Source organism: Haliaeetus leucocephalus, unplaced genomic scaffold (genome assembly GCF_000737465.1).
Source record: "Haliaeetus leucocephalus isolate CR32 unplaced genomic scaffold, Haliaeetus_leucocephalus-4.0 Scaffold0, whole genome shotgun sequence".
Classification (NCBI taxonomy): Eukaryota; Metazoa; Chordata; class Aves; order Accipitriformes; family Accipitridae; genus Haliaeetus; species Haliaeetus leucocephalus.
In genome coordinates this window covers 2,059,042-2,079,653 of record NW_010972436.1, presented here as the reverse complement: position 1 = coordinate 2,079,653, position 20,612 = coordinate 2,059,042, and the positions used below count along the sequence as shown (strand labels likewise).

At 40.3% G+C, this 20,612-nt stretch overlaps 1 protein-coding gene across 2 annotated transcripts in view; it reads right to left on the bottom strand.

The window, feature by feature from the left end:
• Positions 1-558: 558 nt before the first annotated feature.
• DDX17 (DEAD (Asp-Glu-Ala-Asp) box helicase 17) overlaps positions 559-20,612 on the bottom strand; it is a 20,629-nt gene continuing 575 nt past the window's right edge. The window contains exons 1-13 of one of the 2 annotated variants that reach the window (XM_010567230.1): positions 17,035-17,175; positions 16,539-16,689; positions 14,399-14,498; positions 14,127-14,260; positions 13,310-13,375; positions 12,874-13,015; positions 10,638-10,798; positions 10,383-10,555; positions 9,951-10,061; positions 9,410-9,471; positions 8,948-9,007; positions 4,461-4,700; positions 559-3,777 (exon numbers count right to left, since the gene is read on the bottom strand). In XM_010567230.1, coding sequence (XP_010565532.1) covers positions 3,254-3,777; positions 4,461-4,700; positions 8,948-9,007; positions 9,410-9,471; positions 9,951-10,061; positions 10,383-10,555; positions 10,638-10,798; positions 12,874-13,015; positions 13,310-13,375; positions 14,127-14,260; positions 14,399-14,450 — 1,725 coding nt within the window. In that variant the 5' untranslated portion in view covers positions 14,451-14,498; positions 16,539-16,689; positions 17,035-17,175 and the 3' untranslated portion in view covers positions 559-3,253. Of the gene's footprint in view, positions 3,778-4,460; positions 4,701-8,947; positions 9,008-9,409; positions 9,472-9,950; positions 10,062-10,382; positions 10,556-10,637; positions 10,799-12,873; positions 13,016-13,309; positions 13,376-14,126; positions 14,261-14,398; positions 14,499-16,538; positions 16,690-17,034; positions 17,176-20,612 lie in introns of those variants that run through there. The other variant, XM_010567148.1, reaches the window with a different exon arrangement.

Below are 20,612 nucleotides of genomic sequence, written 5' to 3'. Positions count from 1 at the left end.
TAGCGCAAATTATTCTCTCCCGGCTCTTCCCAGCATCTACCTCCAAAACACGCCTCTACCTTGACCCTGAGGCAGCACAAGGAGCATAAGGGAAACTGTCACTACCTTTAGACCTTCAGCCCTTTAACGAGTGCCTATGGGAAAGGGAACACAGTACCATTAAGTCTGATAACAAACACAAAGGCCACTGACCCATTTCACACGTGGCCACATCTGAAACAGGAGACACTACAAACTGTTGGCTCTGTGTGAACTAACGTCCTCCTGAAAGTTAACTCTGCCTGACCCTCATTCTATTCAAGTCCTCTAACATTCCAGAAAAATACATTCCCTTCACATGACAGGAATCTTCCGATTCCACAAGTATTCAAACATCCTCCCCACTCACTCACTTTCAGTGACAGTTCCTCGTATTCTACAAAAGGGGACTGTTTCAATTAAAATTCAGTGGGTTGCCAACAGGTGTTTCCAACTCCTTGAATTTGAATTTTTTTAAGAACTGGGAAGAACGGGGGCAAAGACAGCTTTACACTCTAAAAATAAAGACAAAGTTCACAATTTATTGACAACAGTGTTTTTATTTATACCTACAAAAGAAAACAAGATGGTATCAAAAGGACAATTTACAAACTAAGAATAGTAACATAGCTCTTAGTATCCTGTGTCTGAACACCACAGATCTATTAATCTCTCAATTCAAGTCTTCATTAATACAACAGGAATGTGTTCAGAGACCAGCAGGTGTGTGAAACAAGATGCTGATCCCACACAAAGCCACTAACCCTTCCATTGTTCAGAGAAGTCCAAACAGTAAATTGCTTCAGGAAGTGGGAGGGGAGGAGACACCCAACTCATCTGACACTCCCACAAACTTTTACAGATTGAAAACAACGCAAACAATACTAGACGCTAATGCTTTATCAACAAGGGCCCTCCAGCTGGTATATGGAACAGAGCAGCGAGCACCAGGTGGGACAGGGGCAGCACATGCCATGGTGCATTTATGCATTCAACAGTCTGGTTAACACTCTGAACTGAACAGAGACCCTGGACTTCAGCTGACCTCAATGGCAATAAAGCACTGCGACTTGGCATAGATGTTTACATGTGCACAAGTCCCTCCCAAAAGAAATGAAAGCTATAGCAGACTATAAGGCAGCTTTGGCGGTCCAGAGACCCTTTTTTAAAGCCATTCAGCGAGATGTCCTACTCCTACAACCCTCAAACACATTTCTGCGTTGAACTCGCAAATTAAAAAAAAAAAAAAGAAAAAGAAAAAAGAGCTCTACATTTGCTTGTGAGGGAGGCCAAAGACAAATCAGTCAGTGCCTGGATAAACGAAATGCTTCTGGCTTTCACTTAACACAAGCAAAGGAACTTCCTGCCCAAGCACTGGAATTTTTAGAAGATGGGATGAGGGACTCGAGGTTCTGGAAGATCCCTCCCTTTTCCCTCTGTGTCAGCAACCTACCTGTGTACTGCACAAAAAAAAAAAAAAAAAAAAAAAAAAAAAAAAAAAGCACATTCATCCCCCAAAATTTTACTCTGGGAAGAAATTAAATTAGAAAAAGAAGTAATTTCTGTATAAGCAAGCTCCTTTCCTGGGCTATAAGAAGTTCCACTCTGCTACAGAAGGAGTGGGCTGTCTTGTTCATCCATATGCAAGAATGCCAACAGAAAAAAACCAAAACACAAAACCCTGCACTCTCATAATGCAAAGATTATGCCTCACAAACCAGGAGATGTATCCATTCTTTTGTCGTATTATCAGATCAAGAGCAGCCAACTCCTGTTAAAATCTACTGTCTCTGAACCGTCTGCTATTAGAAATAACAAGTCAACAACATGCTTTACTAAAGGGGAAACCTCCTCACACCCACCTTAGCCTGTAAAATAAACAAGTTTTATTTACGTATTTACTAAAATTTCACTCTTCTCTAACATTTTCTAAAATGCTACCTACCTGCGAGAGCTCAGCTCAAAGGGACCAATGGAGCAGGGAAATGCACTCAAAAGCCAGAAAAAGCAATAGTCAGAGCAAGGTACAAAAGAAATAAAGCTTCAGAATCAAGATGCACTAATCAGCTCACCGCTTACCTCATGAAAAGGAGATTCCAGGCAATCTCCTCCTCCTCCCTTCCTCCCCTTGCCCCCCCCCCCCCCCCCCAACCCACCCTATTCAAACCTCTTAAATTTAAGTGTAGAAAACTCTGTCACATTTTATTCAGCATAGCGGCATTCAGAACATTCCCCTTGCCAAAAGGTAGTTTGTTCATGAAGGACAGACAAACGAGATATGCTGTTCATCATCTCAGTTGTGGTTAGTTTCTGGGCTCTCAAATAAAGACTTCTCTCAACAAACCCAACAATAGGAATCTGAGAGCAGAAACTAATTTAAGGATAACCAGGCTCCATGTGTTCACGATGCTGTAATTTAACAATCGTAGGGAAAGAACTTACTTGGCTAAACATTATAGCAGTGGTACCTACAGCGACTATCTGGTTTTCAGGTATCGAACCCAAAACAGGTTTGGTCTCTGACACTGGGGTTTTAATCTCAACTTCCCTACTGCAGGCTGCTACAGGTACCAGAAGATGGGGCCGCTGCTTCCAGACCTGCAGAAAACACCAATGTAACTGGGGCATTACTCTGAACACCGCCCAGCTCAGACAAATGAGCAGAGTTTTCCTATAGAAAGTCACCTAAGATAAGATTACAAGCAATAATAGTGAGCTGTTTAAAAAAAAAATAAAATTAAGATTAGGAGAAGTGAGCATTGCTCCCTTGCATTTATCATTTTAAATGAAGTGCTTTTTGGCTCCCCAAAGTTTCCCACCTCTCTTGATACTTCCTGAAATTAAGTTAACGTGTTACAGAATAGAAACTTCCTCCCCTCAAAAGCAAGTTTTTTTACACAAACCTTAGACACCAAGATGATCGAGCTGGGACCTATCTGCCTTATACCCATTTCTTTTAGAGAAAATAAAATTTCCAATTTCCTCAACATGCAAGACAAAAAATAATAAATTTTCCAGTCAACTATATATATCTCTTAAAAAAAAAAAAAAGAAAAAAAAAAGAGAACAGGGTCAGTAATGTGGACTGGGGGCCATTTTTGATGGGCTCGAGGGATTTGAATGGTGAATTCTAAGTCTAACCTGCATGAGAGAGACATCACAATGGGAAAGAAGAGAAAGAAAAGGTTCCTTTAAATGCAAGAGGTCTACACTGGTCGCCAGCGGGCGAGTGGTCTCATTTGCGTGAGGGGGGAGGGGGTGGGGGAGGGGGTGGATACTGGTAGGTGGCAGTCTGTCCCATATAGCCCATCACGTTAGTGGCAGGGGGCTGCGGAAACTGTTGTGACATGAGCGGCTGTGGCTGCTGGCCCGAGCGCCCCACCATCCCTGCATACTGCTGTTGGGTAGTGCTCTGTGAGGTTCTCCCAGCGGTGGCAGCTGTGGTGCTGGCACCATAGCCACTAGCACTGTACTCTGCAGTGCCATAGCCACTCGTGCCATAGGCAGCTGCTCCATAGCTCCCTTGAGTGTAACCATACTGGCTCTGTGCTGCCCCAAAAGCAGAATTTGGGCTCCCGTAGGCACTGCCATAGGTCTTGTTGGCTCCGTTGGCATAACTGTCACCACGCTCACGGTCTCTGAAGCCACCTGAGTCTCTCCGGCCCTCTTTCACTCCCCGGAGCCTCCTGTCACACTCTTCCTGGTACATCAGGTTAGGGTTGTTTACTGAACTGCTCGTTCGGTAACGAGAACGACCTCCTGGCGATGGATATATTAAGATTTAGAACCACGAACAAGTTGTAAACAATGAACTCTGGTACAATTATACCACCCTTTCTCCCACTCCTACATCCGCAATTTTGGCCAGAAGGAGCAAGTTCTTTTGACTGACGATAACTTCCCTGCACAGCTGTGTATACACCTCTTCATTTTGTTCAAGGTGTAAATAGGAAGTTCAAAAAGGGTTCTTAATGCATGTGCTTGGAGACAAAGAAACAGAAGAAATTCAGGGCTAACTTGGAAATATAAGGGAACTTATTATTCCTTCAGGGAACGGGAGGTAAAATAGTCTCAGTCCCTGAACGCAAAGTCAGTGTATCCCTTCACTGTTACCAATTTTGCACGTGCATGCACACGCATCCTGTTGCCTGTGCTTAGGTAGGAGCTGCAAGGAATTAATTCAAGCAAAATTAGCTCTGTGAGAACCTTATGAGGAGAAAAAAGGAATTCTACAGCTAAGGTAAAACACTGGACTCCCTTTCTGTTGGGCAGAAATCCTACACCTACGTAACGTGTCGAGACCTCGGGTAAAAAACAGCTTTATTGCTAATCTGTTTATCTTAGACTTGCACTTACTACTTCCCTACCCTCTTTTAATCTTCCCTCCCTCTAAATGGGGAACCTATTCCCAGTGTAGTAACCCTTTTCCCATGTGCCTTTACCTCCACCACCACCTCCTCCTCCTCTGTGGTCCACAAGCTGCATCAGTTTTGGATTGATGGCTTGATTGGCTTCTTCCAACACTTTGATAAGCTCCCTGGCTTGTTTCAGGTTTCCTGGTGTGAAGAAGGTGTAGGCAGTACCTTTGTTGGTACTACGTGCGGTACGGCCAATACGGTGCACATAATCTTCAGAGCTGTTCGGATAGTCGTAGTTTATCACAAATTTAACATCTTCCACGTCTTGTGAAGTGCCCAGGTGCGAAGCACAGTGAAGGGGTAGGGTTGAGGAAAGGGGAGAAGAAGAGAGGACGTGCCAACGAAAGGTGGGGAGCACGAATGCAGGTGACAGTAATAAGAAAAAAAAATACAAAGTTAGTAATTGCATGGAATAAATACAAGACAGACTCATCCCAAAAGAGCAGAAGACTCAAATTTAAGATCATCAGGAACAAAGAACAGCGTCCTGAAAAACAGTGGGTAATTTTAAAGCACTTTTGCCCTGTACTCAAATTCGTCCTCCCCGGAATGCATTTATCTGTCTTCCTGGATCAAAGACACCAATGTTTGTAAATAAGCTAATTGAATTTCGTACTTTTTTTTTTTTAAAAAACAAAATCTGGAAAGTGAAAATGCCACCATCAGACAGAGCAAACTGGGGTGGAAGAAGGGCAGAACTGCCATGATAAAGCTTTTACTCTGTTGGGAGAAGTCTAACAAATAATAACGGTAATGAGATCACTTACCTTCCATTCGGTAACATGAAATAAAAGGCAATCTTAAAAATATTTACTTTTACAGTCCTAATAAATACAGCGAACTACTTTCCCTAGCCTAAAGCTTAGGACACTCCGATTACATTAGTATTACTCAGCCAACTCAGTAAAAATTATTCAGACCTAGAATATCTTAACTCAGCTTTGTAGTTATCACCAGAATGCATTGCACTAACACTTCACCGTGCTGTTCCGTCTAGTTCTGGCAAGCTTTCATAATTTGGACAATCCTGAATTCCATTAGCAATTCCCTACTTCCAGTGTCAGATGGAAGCAGGAAATTAAATTATCAAAACTGCTTTGTATGCAAAATATTATTAAAATTTAGGGGATCAGAACTGTGCGCCTTGTGGGAAGACTGGCTTTGCAAACTTACGGGACAGAAACAAAGTAAATGTTAGTGTAACGCTTCAGCGAAAGCGCCTTAAGTACCAAAAGCACCTATTTTATTTACTACAGTATACAATATTTTAAAAAAGCATGGTATTACAGTAAGTGCCCTAACAGCTCATAAAAAAAAAAATTTAAAATCTGCATTTTAAGAAGAATATTCTGAAAATATCCAAGATAAAACACAGATTTTTGTGATTTCCTTTCCTTTTTTTGTTGTTTCGTTTTTTGTTTTAAAGAGAGAAACATTCTCTGTTTGTTACCAGACCGATGCACACTCCCTCCTCCTGTGGGAAACCGCTGCAGCCGATCCCGTCTCTTTGCCTTTTATTTTTGGCGGCCTCCTTTCGAAAACTCCGCCCTCTGACACGGGACCACTGGAGCGCGGGGAGCATGCATCAAGGGTCCATGGCAGCGAGAAGTCCCCACACACGCTCGCTCTGTGAACTGGCTTAGACGCTTCTCTGTAGCCCCATTTGGTTGTGAAGCGCCGGAGAACCTGGGTTCAGGTAAAAGTTTCAGGTCCTCCAACGCTTTTTGTCCCCTATTCGGGGTTCTTAGGGGCAATTGTCAAAAAAATGAAGATACAAAAATTACATCCAAAGGGTCAGACTGCATCTATTGCCCAGACTCCATCAATTTCAAAGGGGTTGTAGGAAAAATAAAAACAAGAGGGTTGTGGTGACAAGAGGGGGACTTTATGTCTGTTTCTTATTACAGCAAAGGGGGGGCTCCTCAGTCTTTGCTGACTCCAAAGTCCTGAATCACACCAAAAAAAGGGAGTGAGAAGGCAGGTTTCACAGGGGGCTGCGCGAGTCTCCAGCTAGGGTCCTTGATGCAACAGGTTTTTTAAAAAGGGAAAGTGAAGTAAAGAGAGGAGTACATATGACAGATTGCATCTTCACAGCCAGGGTGTAACTAGTCTGACAAGCTGCAGGCTACATGATCCTCAGTCAGTCCCGTTTTGCACATCCACCAGTAGCAAAGTGACTTGAATTACCACAGAGGATACAAGGATGTGCTTTCCCAGCAGAAAGCACAGGGAAGTGTAGCTACCAATGTAGACGGAACTGACTTGACTGGGAAGGAGTGGGAAGAATGGGAAGGCAGGAAGAGGAAAATGCAAGGGTGTTTTCCAGACTAGAAAGTGGTCCTGGTAGAGCACACAGCTCGCTGAAGATAAGACCAGAGCAAATACAAGACTCGGCTTCTCCAGTCTAGCATGCTCCAAAGTGTTTGCGCACACTCACAATCTTCCTGCGCTTTTAGAAGATAATGTAGCAGGATCAAGAATTGAAACTGTAAATCATTTTTGACAGCTACCTGGGAAACATTCCCTTTGTCAGACCATCAGAATACCCTATGGCACAGACAGTCTCCCATTACTAATCAGGAGAGAGAGAAACTAGCAAACATGCTAGTCTAGAGAGCTGTTTAGACCATCGGTGTAGATGTGCCCCCACCCCTGCACTGAGAATGATCTGCAGCTGATATCAAAGCTTCTGTTAAAGAAAACAAAACAAAACAAATTCAATGTTTTTAGTTTAATAGACTGAACAAAAAAATAAAGTAAAAAAAAAAAAAAATCAGTGCAGAGAGAGGACCTCACTCCAGGGAATTATCACAAAGAAGTCATTACGGGACTCAGAACTTACCTGGAAGAAGCTTTTTTGAAACCAATGTTCCATTAGGAAGAGGGAAAGCCCTGGTGACTCAGCCAAAAGGCGCGCGCCCCTGTTTTATGTTATTTAGGTAGAAGCCTTCACTTTCCAGGATCTTGGAGGAAGTCGTCCAGAAGTTTGCCAGTTAAGTGACTTATTTTAAGAAGCAGCAAACTCAGGGCCCCAAAACAAGCAGAGATGTTGTTCAGTAACAAGAAACAGACTCTGGTACCTTTCCCCCTTAGCTCAGGTGAAGTGGAGGATGGGAAGTGAGGAGACTGTTTTCTGAAGTGTTATCCAATTGAGTAGTTTTGGGGGGAGTGTTTTTTTTTTTTTTTGAGGGGGGTGAGGCTGTTTTAAATGTCTAGGCAAGATGCACAAAGAAGCTACCAGCACATAGCAAGCCTGTTTAAAAAATGCTGCTAGAGAAAGCAGCTCTCTTTCATACAAACTGGTTTCAGGCCTCAGTCCCTTCTCCCAACAGGCCCAAGTTCTAACTGCACAGGTCCAGACATGACCCTAGAGGGCAGAGACTGAAGTCCATGTAATCACCTCTCTGAGGAAGTGTTGGACAGTTTTTTGAGGGGGGAGGGGAAGGAGGGGTGAAGGTTGTGTGAACAAAGGCTGCCAAGTCTAGTAATGGTCTGCCTGTATTAAAGTGACCACATGATGCACAGCACAGCCACCCTTTCAGCATATAAAAAAAATAGAGAGCTCAGATAACTGACATTTTTAACAAACTAGAGATTTCTCTGAGCTTACCTGCACTGATTTGCAGTAATTTTCTATAAAATTTACTACAATGAGACATCGACCCCCAAGTAGTTTTATTTTCTACCAAACTCAGGGAGGGTAGAGTATTCAATGTCTGTTATTAAACTCAGAGCACTTCAGAAGCCATCATCCTCTTCTAGAGTGGGCAGATGCATAAGGACTGTGCTTAGCACACAGTATTTCACAATACAAATATGCTTATTAAAAAAGGGGGCACAACTGATGCATCCAGACAGATCATTTTCATACCACCAGAATAGAGCTGTGCGATTTTGATTCAATTACACATTTGGGTAACACAGTGTTAAAGGCCATATATAATCTCAGTGGTCCTACCTACAAGGAACACAGAGGAGGGAAGGTTACATGTCAAGACCAAAGATCTGGAGCAGTGCTTTCTCAGATGTGAATACATCTGTGGGGTAAACATGCATGTACACTGGGGTTGGTATATTCAAATCTGTGGTGTGTCATACGGGGAGAATATTAGCTATTTGCTGTTGAAATGCTCTCCCATAACTTCCTACTTGAACTTTATCTGACACGCTCTGAACTGAGAGCAATCCATCCCTACCATCCAGCAACAAAAGCTGGATTTGGGGAAGAAGTGAGTGTGGTGGAAGGGTTGGGTTGCATAATTGGACGTCTCTTCTCCCTCTTGGCGATCGATTGGTCATGCCTAGGCCTTGCTGCAGACCAAAGCCTGTTCATTAGGAGCAGGAAGAGACTTTGAATATGAAAGAAAAAAAAAAGATTAATGTTAAAAAACGTATTTCACATGTGGGGGAAAATCACGCTTTGAATTTTTTTTTTTTTAAAAAGAAAACATATTTCAGTCCAAAGAAGAAAAATATGCAGCAGTAGACAAGAGTGGTCTATGTGTACAAACCTAGCCCACGAGATGCAACGTCGGTAGCAATGAGGATAGGAGCCTTTCCAGAACGAAACTCTGTAAAACAAAGCATGCTATGAAGTAAGATTTTTCAAAAAGACAAAGTTACCTGAACTTGATTTACACTAAATGCTCATTTTCCAGAATCTAAGTAAGATGGGTCAATTTCAGAAACCCCAGCAAGTCAGGATATAACCTGCCAACTATTTTTCAAAATCCAGCTCTCTGGATTAAGCCAATTTCCAGCCAATTTCCCATTGTGTTTTTGTCAAGGAGGAAAAAAAAAAAAAAAAAAAAAAAGGCAAATATAAGTACTGAAATAAAGGCAAAGAAAGTTCTTTTGAAGTGTATCTATTGGGTATAGAGAGAAAAAAAATTAAGAAAAAGACCAGAGAAAAGCATGTCTCAGTAAATTATGTACAGCAGCCCAAGTTATTCTCCCCTCAGTGATGGACTCACCATTAAGCACCCAATCTCTTTCTGGCTGACTCTTGTCTCCATGGATACACATAGCTGGCCAACTGCCAAACAGAGATGCACATTAGTATAGACAGAAAGTACATACATTAAAGGCAACAGGAAGCTTTCTTGGCATTTTGGTAAAAAGGCAAAAAATAAAAGACTTTAGAAATATTTTATTCCCTGTCCTCCTCTAGCCTGTACCTACCTAGCATATATGCTGGTTTGCTTCTTGCATGTTAAACCCACTATCTACATAAACAACCATCTAAGCAAATCACATTCGCTATATTGATACAGTCCCGACCAACACTATCAGTATTCTGATACACTAAAAGCTGCACAGCTCACGAATAGTCTCTCTTGCATTAATGCTTTGATGGACTGCAATCTTCTGGGAAACCAAGACTGAATTCAGCCAAGAAAAGAATGCACAAGTTGTTCCCAACAATAGCATCACGGACATTTAAACCTTCCTGCTTTTGATTACAATTTCTGTTTCCCACTAGAAACAAGGGAAGGGAGAGGGGAAGCTAATCACCCATCTCTGCGCATCCTTCGAGTGAGATCATCACATCGCCTCTTTGTCTCCACAAAGATGATAGTCTTGTTTTCCTTCTCTGCCATGATTTCTTCCATCAGTTGTATCAGTCTAAAATAGACATGAGAGATAAGATGCATATCCACATATACAAGAATACAAGAGCACTCTCTCAACTTACATTGAGAACATATACAACACACATCCACATAAATAAGTCGGTATCACACAGAATTTAGGTCTGTTGTACGATGGTATGGTTAGAATAAACTCAACTGAGTAGTTAATTACAGGACTTACTTATTTTGTAACACTCAAATTTAAATAATACTATAAATAACTTCACTATTTGGAATTCGTATTTGGCTTACAAAGCAATGTAGATTTTTAAGTACGACCAAAAAAAGTGAAATGGTAGGAAAATCAGCTTACTTATGGTCTTTCTCGCTTTCCATGCATACATCCACTATCTGGAGGATATTGTGGTTGGCACTCAGCTCCAAGTTTCCTACATTGATCTGAACATAGTCCTGCAGGAAGTCCTCGGCAAGCTGGCGCACTTCCTTTGGCCAGGTGGCACTCCACATCAGAGTCTGTCTGTCAGGCTAAGAAAAAGGGAAAACGGATTTATTTAAGGTACTGGACTGGGAAACCAAAGGAGGCTGTCCTTTTAAAAGGTTCACACACCCTTATCTGGTCAACAATTTTACGAATTTGGGGTTCAAATCCCATGTCCAACATCCTGTCTGCTTCATCCAGCACCAGGTACGTGCACCGACGAAGGTTGGTCTTTCCTGCCTCAAGGAAGTCAATCAAGCGACCTGGTGTAGCAATGCAGATCTCCACACCTTCAAAACAGAATAAGGAAAAAAGAGTAAGGCTCTTCATTTGAATGTCAATTGGTATTTTTAGTCAGAATGAATCACCTTCCAGAGCAAAATTGTTTAAAAAAAAAAAAAAAAAGCACACCCTCATTCGTACCAAAGATTGAGTCACTTCAGTAGAAGCCCTAGTTTCTTTTAATATTTTTTTCCATTCTGAATTTACTGTTACAATGCCATTAGAATAATAAATGCAGTACAGAAGCTAAAAGCTTACTGTCAGAAAACACCAGTGAAGAGCTGTCCAAAAATCAGAAGTAAAATAAGCTTCTACTCAAGCCTGACCCACCTTCATCCAGAATTATGCAGTCTAGACAGCTCTCCAGAAAAATCAGAGTGACCTCCAGCTAAACTCCCCATTTTAATCAAACATGAAGTGCTCCTCTTGCTATACAAGCAAATTTTTAAATATATAAAGCCAAAGCACAGGCTGTAATATTGAGTAATTATGCACCAATAGTGACAGGGAACCATCCTGCCTGAATTTGTTGGCATAAAACCAGAATTCAAATATTCATAAACTACCATCAGGTATGGCAATTTATAAATTTCTTAAAAGGAGGGACTGGTCTCCACCAATTCCCAAATTTTGCAGGTGAGTCCTTCAGTGTCACTGAAATGTCCACAGAAGGTAAGTTTAGGGAAGCAGGGGGGTTAAAAACAGCAAAACTCCAACAGCTTTCTTGATACTGCACTTACAGATGCAGAGTATTTTGTGGCAACCCAGATCATTTTTGTGTCAACCTGGACTCCTCAGAGCTGACAAAGCTAGGCATACTTCCAGTTTCTATAAAGCTCATGCAAGAACTAGATTTCTAATGGAGCCATTGGTCTACCAGGGAGACTGAATAAACTGCAGTCTCTGTTGTCAGTCGTGTACTCCTCCAAAGTAAATTCATTAAATGCTCCAAAGATCACAACTGAGAAGAAAAAAAAAAGTTTTCTGGACTCTATCTATTCAACAATCTTTGCTGCAGAAAATACTAAGCAATCATTCAAAGACAGGAACACCTGAAACGACTGAAAGCACCGAGCCTGCCCACATCCTCTAACCAAAGGGTTTTCTTCATAAGCAGAACACCTGTTTTACAGCACTCCAGAAAGGTGTGCAAAAACCCACCAAGCTGATCCTCCCAAGGTCTCTTCATGTAACCTTTGACTTCCGCTGAAGATGCTACTTTTGAATTGGAATGCACTACCATTTTCTTGAACAGAGCTATCCCACAGCTTTCTACCATGCATGCCTTTATCCCATTACTGCAGTGTTCAATAATGACTCTGCAAACTGCAGCAGTAAGTAAAACTTTCTGACTTCTTGAGTAGATCTATATGAATAAGCTTACCTTGATAATACTTCTTACATCTTTTCACATAATTCCATTACATTTTTTTTAATCTAGTGAAGATGAAAGCCATCAGCACATTCCTGCACTTGAAATTATATGTAACTAGCCCTTGAAATGGAGCACTACTGAGTTACAGTGGTTGCTGTAGAACCATGGTTCCTCATCATTCCCAAATCCAGCCCCTTGCTATGTACAGAGAGGCAGTTACAGAACATTATGGGGTACATGAACAGAAATAGAGCTTAGTGCTTAAGAACAATTTAAAAAAAAACAACAAACCCACTGTCTAAAGAAGGTTCTATACATTCAGAAATTAAGTTTGATTATTTGAACAAATCTAGGCAGAAAACTTGAAATCTGGCTTAAGAAAAATCATTCCTTAAACCTGCTGCTACTGCATTTCCTCAAAATAACCTGTTCTCTTTCTGGTAAGTTTCTTTTTCCTCTTCCTAAGTCCTGATGATCTTCACATGTGGGAAGTTCAAAGGTAAAACAGAAAGGAAATCCAATATCCAAGTAACTCGCTATACAACAAAGAGAACTACTTCATGAACTATCGTTGTAACTGGAGAAAGAGACAGCCGCTCATTCACACACACCCCCTTCCAAACAGGTTTCAAGAAGATCGTTTTATTTTTACAGAGATTTTACAATACCACCTCCTCCAGAAACAGCAAACACTTGATTTAAAATTACCTCTTTCTAGATCTCTGATTTGAGGACCTTTGGGTGCTCCTCCGTATATGCAGGTACTCTTCAGTCTTGAGCATTTGCCGTAATCATCAGCAACCTGCTGCACTTGCTGGGCCAACTCTCTAGTAGGTGCTAGAACCAGACACTGCAAAAGGAATCAATTCAGGATAGCCAAGCTGCATACACATCCCTAACTTAAGGGCTCTGCATAGAAACTGTAAGCAAAAGTTGGACCATCTGCTCTTTATTAGCTAAAACATTTAAATATCTTTAGACTATGTCAGCAATTGCACAGCATTTCAACTGAGTGGGATGTTCACATTGTGACAGTAAACATTTCTCTACTTACTATTCTGCTATACCAATTAAATAAAGTACATATCTCATTAACAATGCCATGCCACACACACAAAAAGGAAGAAAATCAACAAGCACTTACAATTGGGCCATCCCCTCTCTCCAAATATGGCTGGTGGTTGATGTGAACAATTGCAGGCAACAAGTACTAAAACAGAAGAACTTTAAGTCAAGACACAGGACTTCAATATTCAATGCCAATGAGCTCCTGCCATGACAACCAGATCACGGCAAGAGTCCATTTAGCCCAACAACCCTTCAAGAAGCCAACACCTGATGTGACAGACAGCAAGAAACACTGGCCATATAAACTTCAGGATTCTACAAAAACAGATACTTGCATTTATCCAACAGAACAGAAGATTTTCAGAGCTGCTGACCAACTGTATCTGCTTTGACATAAGCACAAAATATAGATGCTCAGCACCTCTGAAAGGAAGCCTCATTTAAAATTTGGAGTCTAAGTTAGTAAAATTGAGCAATCTTGGCCCCAACCAATGCTTTTCATAAAGGATAAAATTCCTTCTTAACCACTGCAGATAAAATTAATGTATGTCTTGAAGACTCAACCATTTTTATTTTAACTTGCACAGTTAATAAAACAAATATGCTAAAGAGCACATCCTGGTTTTTAAACCACAACATAAGGATAGACCAAAGAGAAGTGACTAAGCATCCAAAAAGAAAGACGCACACAAAATACATGCCTGTGAATAAGACAAGCTAGTTGAGTTGAGACTCACCCATGATGCAATAAAGCAAGCTTTAGAAACATGTAATCATCTCACTTTATGCTTGTAGTACTGACAAGCCCCAAAACTACTAACAAGCAGCCAAGGGTAATTTCTGTAAAGCTACTAGGAAAACTAAATAAATACATAAAAGGGAAGAATACATACTGCTAGTGTCTTCCCAGAGCCAGTCTGCGCAATGCCCACCATATCACGACCACTGAGGGCTAGTGGAAAGCCTTGGCACTGAATTGGAGTGGGTTCTGTGAAGTTCTGGTCCATCAAGGCATCCATCACATACTCTTAAGATTTTAAGAAAAGAAAAAAATTTCTTAAAGGATAACTGAGGCTTCAGAAGACCTTTTACAAAACAGAACGGGCCTAAACAGTTATTGGTTTTGAGTAATCCTAATTATCTTAAAGAATGGCAAAATACTCACGTGGAAAGCTACACTGGTGGAAGGCAAACACAGGCTTGGGGCAGCCCTCCATTCCTCGAATTGTTATCTCTTTCTTTCTTCGCAATTCTTCAACTTCATACTATTTATGTGGAGAAAAAAAAAGCAAAGACAAATGCTGCATGTCAGCAGGGACTTAAAGTGCATGTTTCTATTAACTCACTTCACACCTTGGGATAACAGCTTCGTTAGAGAACTGAACTGAAACAGAGATCTAAAAAGGACTGCTTTCCTAAAGATTTTATTTTAAGATTGAGCTGTCACACAGCTTCTCCAACATTCAGAGGTATAAGCTCTCTATGTAGTCTAGAAGGACTAATGTCTCTCTCCTTCCAACCAGCCCTTTTTAATGAAAAAGTGTATTAATATAGTATTTTTAAGAAACTATACTCTTTTTCCAGAGGCCAGAAATGACCACAGCTTCAAAAGTGATTAGAAACAGAGGATCAGGTAAGAAACATATTTTATGTGACAGTGCTAAGAACTGAACAAAATAAATAGGCCAAAATAAACAAGCAGAAGGCAGGGCAGTCCCCCTCCTTCAATTAACACATTCCAGAGGTAGTTAAATACATAGCTCTTGCTGGACAACTTGCAACTCAGAAATGCTGCTTGGAATCTTTTTGGAACCAGCACTTCTTTTCTGCATGAAAGAAGCCCAGGCAATGTCATAATGATACCCTAAGACCTTACAATTTTTTTAAAATAATGAACTTCTTAAAATACTTCTGAAACGTGTATCCACACAAGTATAATTTTAGGATTAGAAAAAGTATTTTATCTTTGTCTAAGTTATCTTGCAAGTCCAACTGCACTTTGCAACATGCTTCCGCAATTCATGACCTTATTCTAATGCTCATTAAAAATAAACAGAAAGATACACATCCATACCAAACATGCACTTTACCCAAAGCAGTAAATTTACTATTTCTGAGAATCTCTCAAGCTTGAAAGAAAAGGTAAAAAAAGAAAACAGCCTCTGGGAAAAAAATTAAAATCCTTTTAGTTGACTAAGGCAAAGACAGCTAACACAGCTAATGCTAACTATGGTTCAGTAGTTCAAATTGTTGTATCTTTAAAAAGCCAATGCCTCCTTCAATTCCTTTATGCCGTATAAATATCTCATGAACACTTCACATAAAGATTTGTAAGTCTATGTAATTGGATAAGAACATTTTGTTTGTTTCCTCGTGTTAAGAATGAAATCTCTTAATTTCTAAATATAAAAAGACATTAAAGAGTGAAAAAAAGACTCTAGACTCAAGTTGGGTAGGAAGGAGAGATTACTGTATCTACAGAGTACACACAAAGTACTACATCCAGTATTGGGCCCCCAATGTAAGAAGGACATTTTTTTAATGGGGAAAGCTAGAGGCTGGAGTACAGGCAGTATGAAGACAGACTGGGAGCGCTGGATTTCTTTATCTTGGGAAAGAGAGGACTAACAGGGGAATTCAACTGCTGTGTTCAACTACCCTATGGGTCACTATAGAGAAGATGTTGCAAGTAATTATTAGGGGGGGGGGAAATACCATGAGAAACGTTAAGCCCTGGGACAGCCACCCAGAGAGGATATAAACTCTCCCCCATTCCTGGGGATTTTCAACCTCAAAAGGACAAGGCACTAAGCAACCTGCTCTAGTTTTGTAGTTAGCCCTGCTCTAAGCAGAGGATTAGACTAGAGAATTCGGGCTGGAAGAGGCCCTGGGAGATATTACAATAAAATACTACTTTCAAACATTTCACATGTATTTCTGCCACTCTTAGTTCCTTATTTTCAGTTCTTTCAAGGCCTCTCCAGTACTGCAACTCTCAGGTTCTCCAAGTCTTATCTACACAGATAAATAGCTAAACCAAGCATTATGATGACAAATTACAAATGACCAAATGTAAAGTATCTTGTATAAAAACAGCTAAGAGCAGAAGCATCACCTCTGCTATGTTAAATACCGAAGGCAACTAGAACCAGTATCCTCCAGAGTATACACATACCAGACAAGCTTAATAAGGAGACAGTTCTACTATACACTGTCCCAAACTTCCTAGGACAAGTTTTTCGACTTGTGACATTTTTTGACACTTTCTGTTGTAGGCAAAAATGGAACAGAATCTGAAAACTTACCGGAGTAAGCCTGGCCACTTCCGGATGTTCCACGTAAAAATTCTTCTCAAACTTGGGCAGTTCATTTAAATCCCATTTTTTCTTACGTAAACGTTCCCCTGGATTACCAAATTTCTTTGGAGGAAGAGGACCTCCACGACTTGCTCCAAACCTGGGAATGTCAACGTTAATTATGGGGGAGGAAAAAAAAAAAAAAAAGGTATTTAATTACTCTGGAATTTGCAGGTTTCTTAAGCATCTTCCACTCTCTTTCCGCCAAGTTGACAACACGAATACAATATTCTAGCAAAAGTCACCCCCCTCCAATCACTATGATGCACACAACTTCATGAAATAACATAAACCTGCTTTAAGTCAGTTCTAAAGCCCAAACCATCTAAAGTTTCCTTCCAGTACTGTCATCTGTAAGTCACTGCTTTAAAGCTCCTGTCTCTAGGTTTATACCTCAAGGTTCCCTCCCTCAGAACAACACTGTGGGTACAGCTATAGCACTTACCTTTTCCTGAAACTGACAGTACACTTACAACGTGGTTAGATGAAAGGGATATGAAAAATCTCTAATTGCAAGTTCCTTGTATCTCTCTCAAGGTTAATTTTACACAAAAATACTACTTCACTGCTCCCCCCTCTATGTCTTCTCTCCTTTCTTATCAAGCAGTATGCCTCAAATGAAAAACAAGAGTGAAGAACAGAAAGTAAACAAGTCTAGCCAAGCCTGCAAGTCCACCTGTAATTCTGGAACCGAAGCAATTAAAAAAAAAAAAATTTCTTTTTAAACCGAAGTCTAACAGGAAAAAAACCCAAAAAGTGTCTGGGAAAAATCATATCCCCTCTCAAATGCTTCTGATGAAGAATCAAATAGAGTAAGAAACTAATGTTTACTGAAAATTTCCTAACTAGCAGAAGAACTCGGAAGTTACTGCTCTTTCTCTCTCACATAAGTTTTCTTCACCCAGTTAATTTAATACACTTCATAAGGTTAAGAACTAACTGTAATGACTCGTTAACGCATTAGACAAAACATGAGCTTCTGGCAATAATCTGTAAGAGTAACTGAAAACCAAGTGGCATAAAATTACTATTTACTGTAAATATTATAAATTAGGTACTTTAAAATCCCACAAAAAAAGTTACAGCTCTTTCATTAATATCATACGAACACAGCAGAAGGTACTTTTCCAAAAGCTATTAGGTCAAATTTTGTCCTGATTCAGATTTTGGTTAATAAAGCTACAGCTTTCTGCAAAACATGAATTAATGAGAAAAACCTGTTTAAAACAAGACTTTTATTTAGACAGCAAATCCAAAGTGTCTGCACCTTACCCAGGCAGTCCACTAGTAAATAAAAAACTGTTAATGAAACAAACCAAAAGCAATTAAAATCCCAAAACAATCTTCTTACACTAGTAATTGGGGGGGGGGGGGGGGGCAGGCGGGGAGGAGAGTTGCTAAAAAATAAAGATCTGAAAAAAATTTCTGAATTATCGTAAGTACAACACTACCTGTTCAGACATTAACTACATTTGTTCTTTAAATCACTTCCCAGTGAAGACTACAAATTATAGTACTTAAGAGAACAACACCCCCCCCCAACTCAAATCAACATATTAACAGGAAGAAGGGGTTACGTTGTTGCAAGAGCTAAGTGTGGTAGATATAATTTAACTTAACACCTGCTAAGGAAGTTTTAAATGTTCGCTTCCTTGCAACTTTTTCATTAAGTCTCTTCCCTCTACTATAAAAATCTCTTTTTTTTCTCCTCAGTATGTCTGTCAGATCCCCCAGATGGCCTGCATAACCAGCAACCTTTGTCATGTGAAAAGACTATGAAACAACTTCAAAATTTATTTAAGCACTACATTTTCTTTCAGGACAAAGTGAAAAAAAAACAAAACCCAGTATAGATTTTCATTTACAGGGTCATTCACCTTTATGGAAGATGTCTGCTACTGTTCCTGCTAACTTGAGCTAAAAATGACAACTATCTCTGTATCCAGGTAGTTCTAACAAAACCCATAGTCTCACTGAAGTCAACTAGAGGTTCAAAGGGTCAAAGAGTTTCTTACAAAAGGAAACATGTGGAAGAACTGATTTCAAGACTGGACACTGAAACAGACGGGTACTATGAATATTTGCTCCACAGCTATCCAGAGGGAAGAACTGATATGTTTTACATGGAATTCACATAGTTTCAGTTCTCCATTCTTAAACACACTATGGCTGTGTACTGACCTGAAAGAAGTGAGCACTGCAGCAGCCCTCGAACACTGCCTCTGCTGAAGTTCATCCACTAAACTGGCAGTAACTGACACTTTACATTCCAAGTAAAATGAGATTCCAATTCCAGTTCAACTGATTTAAATCTAAGATTATTCCACTGATTTGCCAATAGTTCTCTTTTCAAGTGTAAATTCAGACTGACTCAAAACATTCTTCTCTAATATTACTGGTGCCATCATTTCTGGGACAGAACTGAGTGAATTTGTTACACTCAGGAGCAAACCAGTACAACTTTCCATCCTAACAAGTCACCTACAACTCGTTTCTGACAGGAGGAAAACAGAAAGCCTGTATGTGGTTAGCCTACAAAAGAATCAGCACTGAGAAGGTGATAAATTTTCAAATGGTCCTTAACCAGCATGCTGGATGGCCCAAAATTTTATAAAGGTTATTTATGAAATATGATGGTTGTTGTCATTGGTTACAAATATTTTCACACCTTAACTAGACATATATAGCAAACTGAAGCTCAATGCATTAAAGCTTCCAGTATAATATGCCAAGAAAATGATTTTCCATGCAAACGTCCAAAAACTTCACAAAGCAGCATGTAGGCACTCCTTTTCCTTATGCAAAACCCCTGATCTAAGAGAGAAGCATCCGTCTATGATCAAAGTATTTACAATAAATGAAATTACACAATTTTAAGGCACGCCAAATGTTGTGACAATGCTTTGGCCAGTGTTCTTTTACGTAGCTGTATATAAATCTGCGTACTCAAACTCACTCACTAAACTCCAAAAACAGCTGGGGTCTGAACTATCTCAGACTTGCCAAAGCATTTACTCCAATGTCCTTGCATTAAACTAGGCTGGAAATCTCACAGTGGAAAAACACCAGAACCCTCCTCTCTGTGAAAAAAATGAAAGTATCTTTTAATTTCAGAGCGTGAAATGTGGGTGTAAGATAAAGCAAAGACACAACTATCTCTCTCCACAGACAACAAGAAACTAAATGTTAAAATGTGTTGCAACATATAACAAAATATTCCTGAATCTCCCAGTGGGGAGGGAAAACAATAAGGAAAGGAAAGCAAGAGGGGGTGAGGAGGAAAAAAAGAGAAGACTCATTAATTGTGATCTAGTCTTCCATATTAAGCATAAAAGAACCCACATGATATGTTTATTGTTGATCCTTGGGAATGGAGGCCTAACTATTTGTGATTAAATGACATAAAATGCCACTCTCCTAAATTAGTTCTAACTTTCTCTTTAAAAAGGCCTGGGATGAACGTCTTTATTACTTTCAACCCTTAAAAAAACTCAGGTCTCAAACTAGTTACATACTGTAATGCCACTGTATTTATTGCTGCCATCCTCGGAAGAAAAAAAAAAAAAAACAACAAACAACAACCAAACAAAAAAATCAAACCTGCAAAAACCTCTTCCAAGCCAAGCCTCCTTTAAATAGCAGATTCAGGAGTATCAAGCACTAGGCCTCTGCAGTGCCACACAGACAACTCCAGTCTGACTGCTACGTAAGCTCGGTCATGCTCGTTAAGTGTGGTCCAGGGCCATGTTTACCGAGATCACCCTCCGGAGGATGCAAGTCCCCTGCATGGCAGCAGTTTTCAATCTCATTTCCTCTCACGATAAAGCTGGGAGCGCAACTGAGTAAGATCTTTCACCAACTGCCATCTTTCTACTAAGTCCAGAAGGAGCAATGACAACCAGAAGGGCAGACCGTCCAACAACCACCCTTGCCAGGGCCGCCAAGATCTTCGTGGCTTCCACGGGGGAGGGGGGGGACACGACGGGGACAGGGGTTAGGGTAAAGAAGAGGACTGGCAGAAAA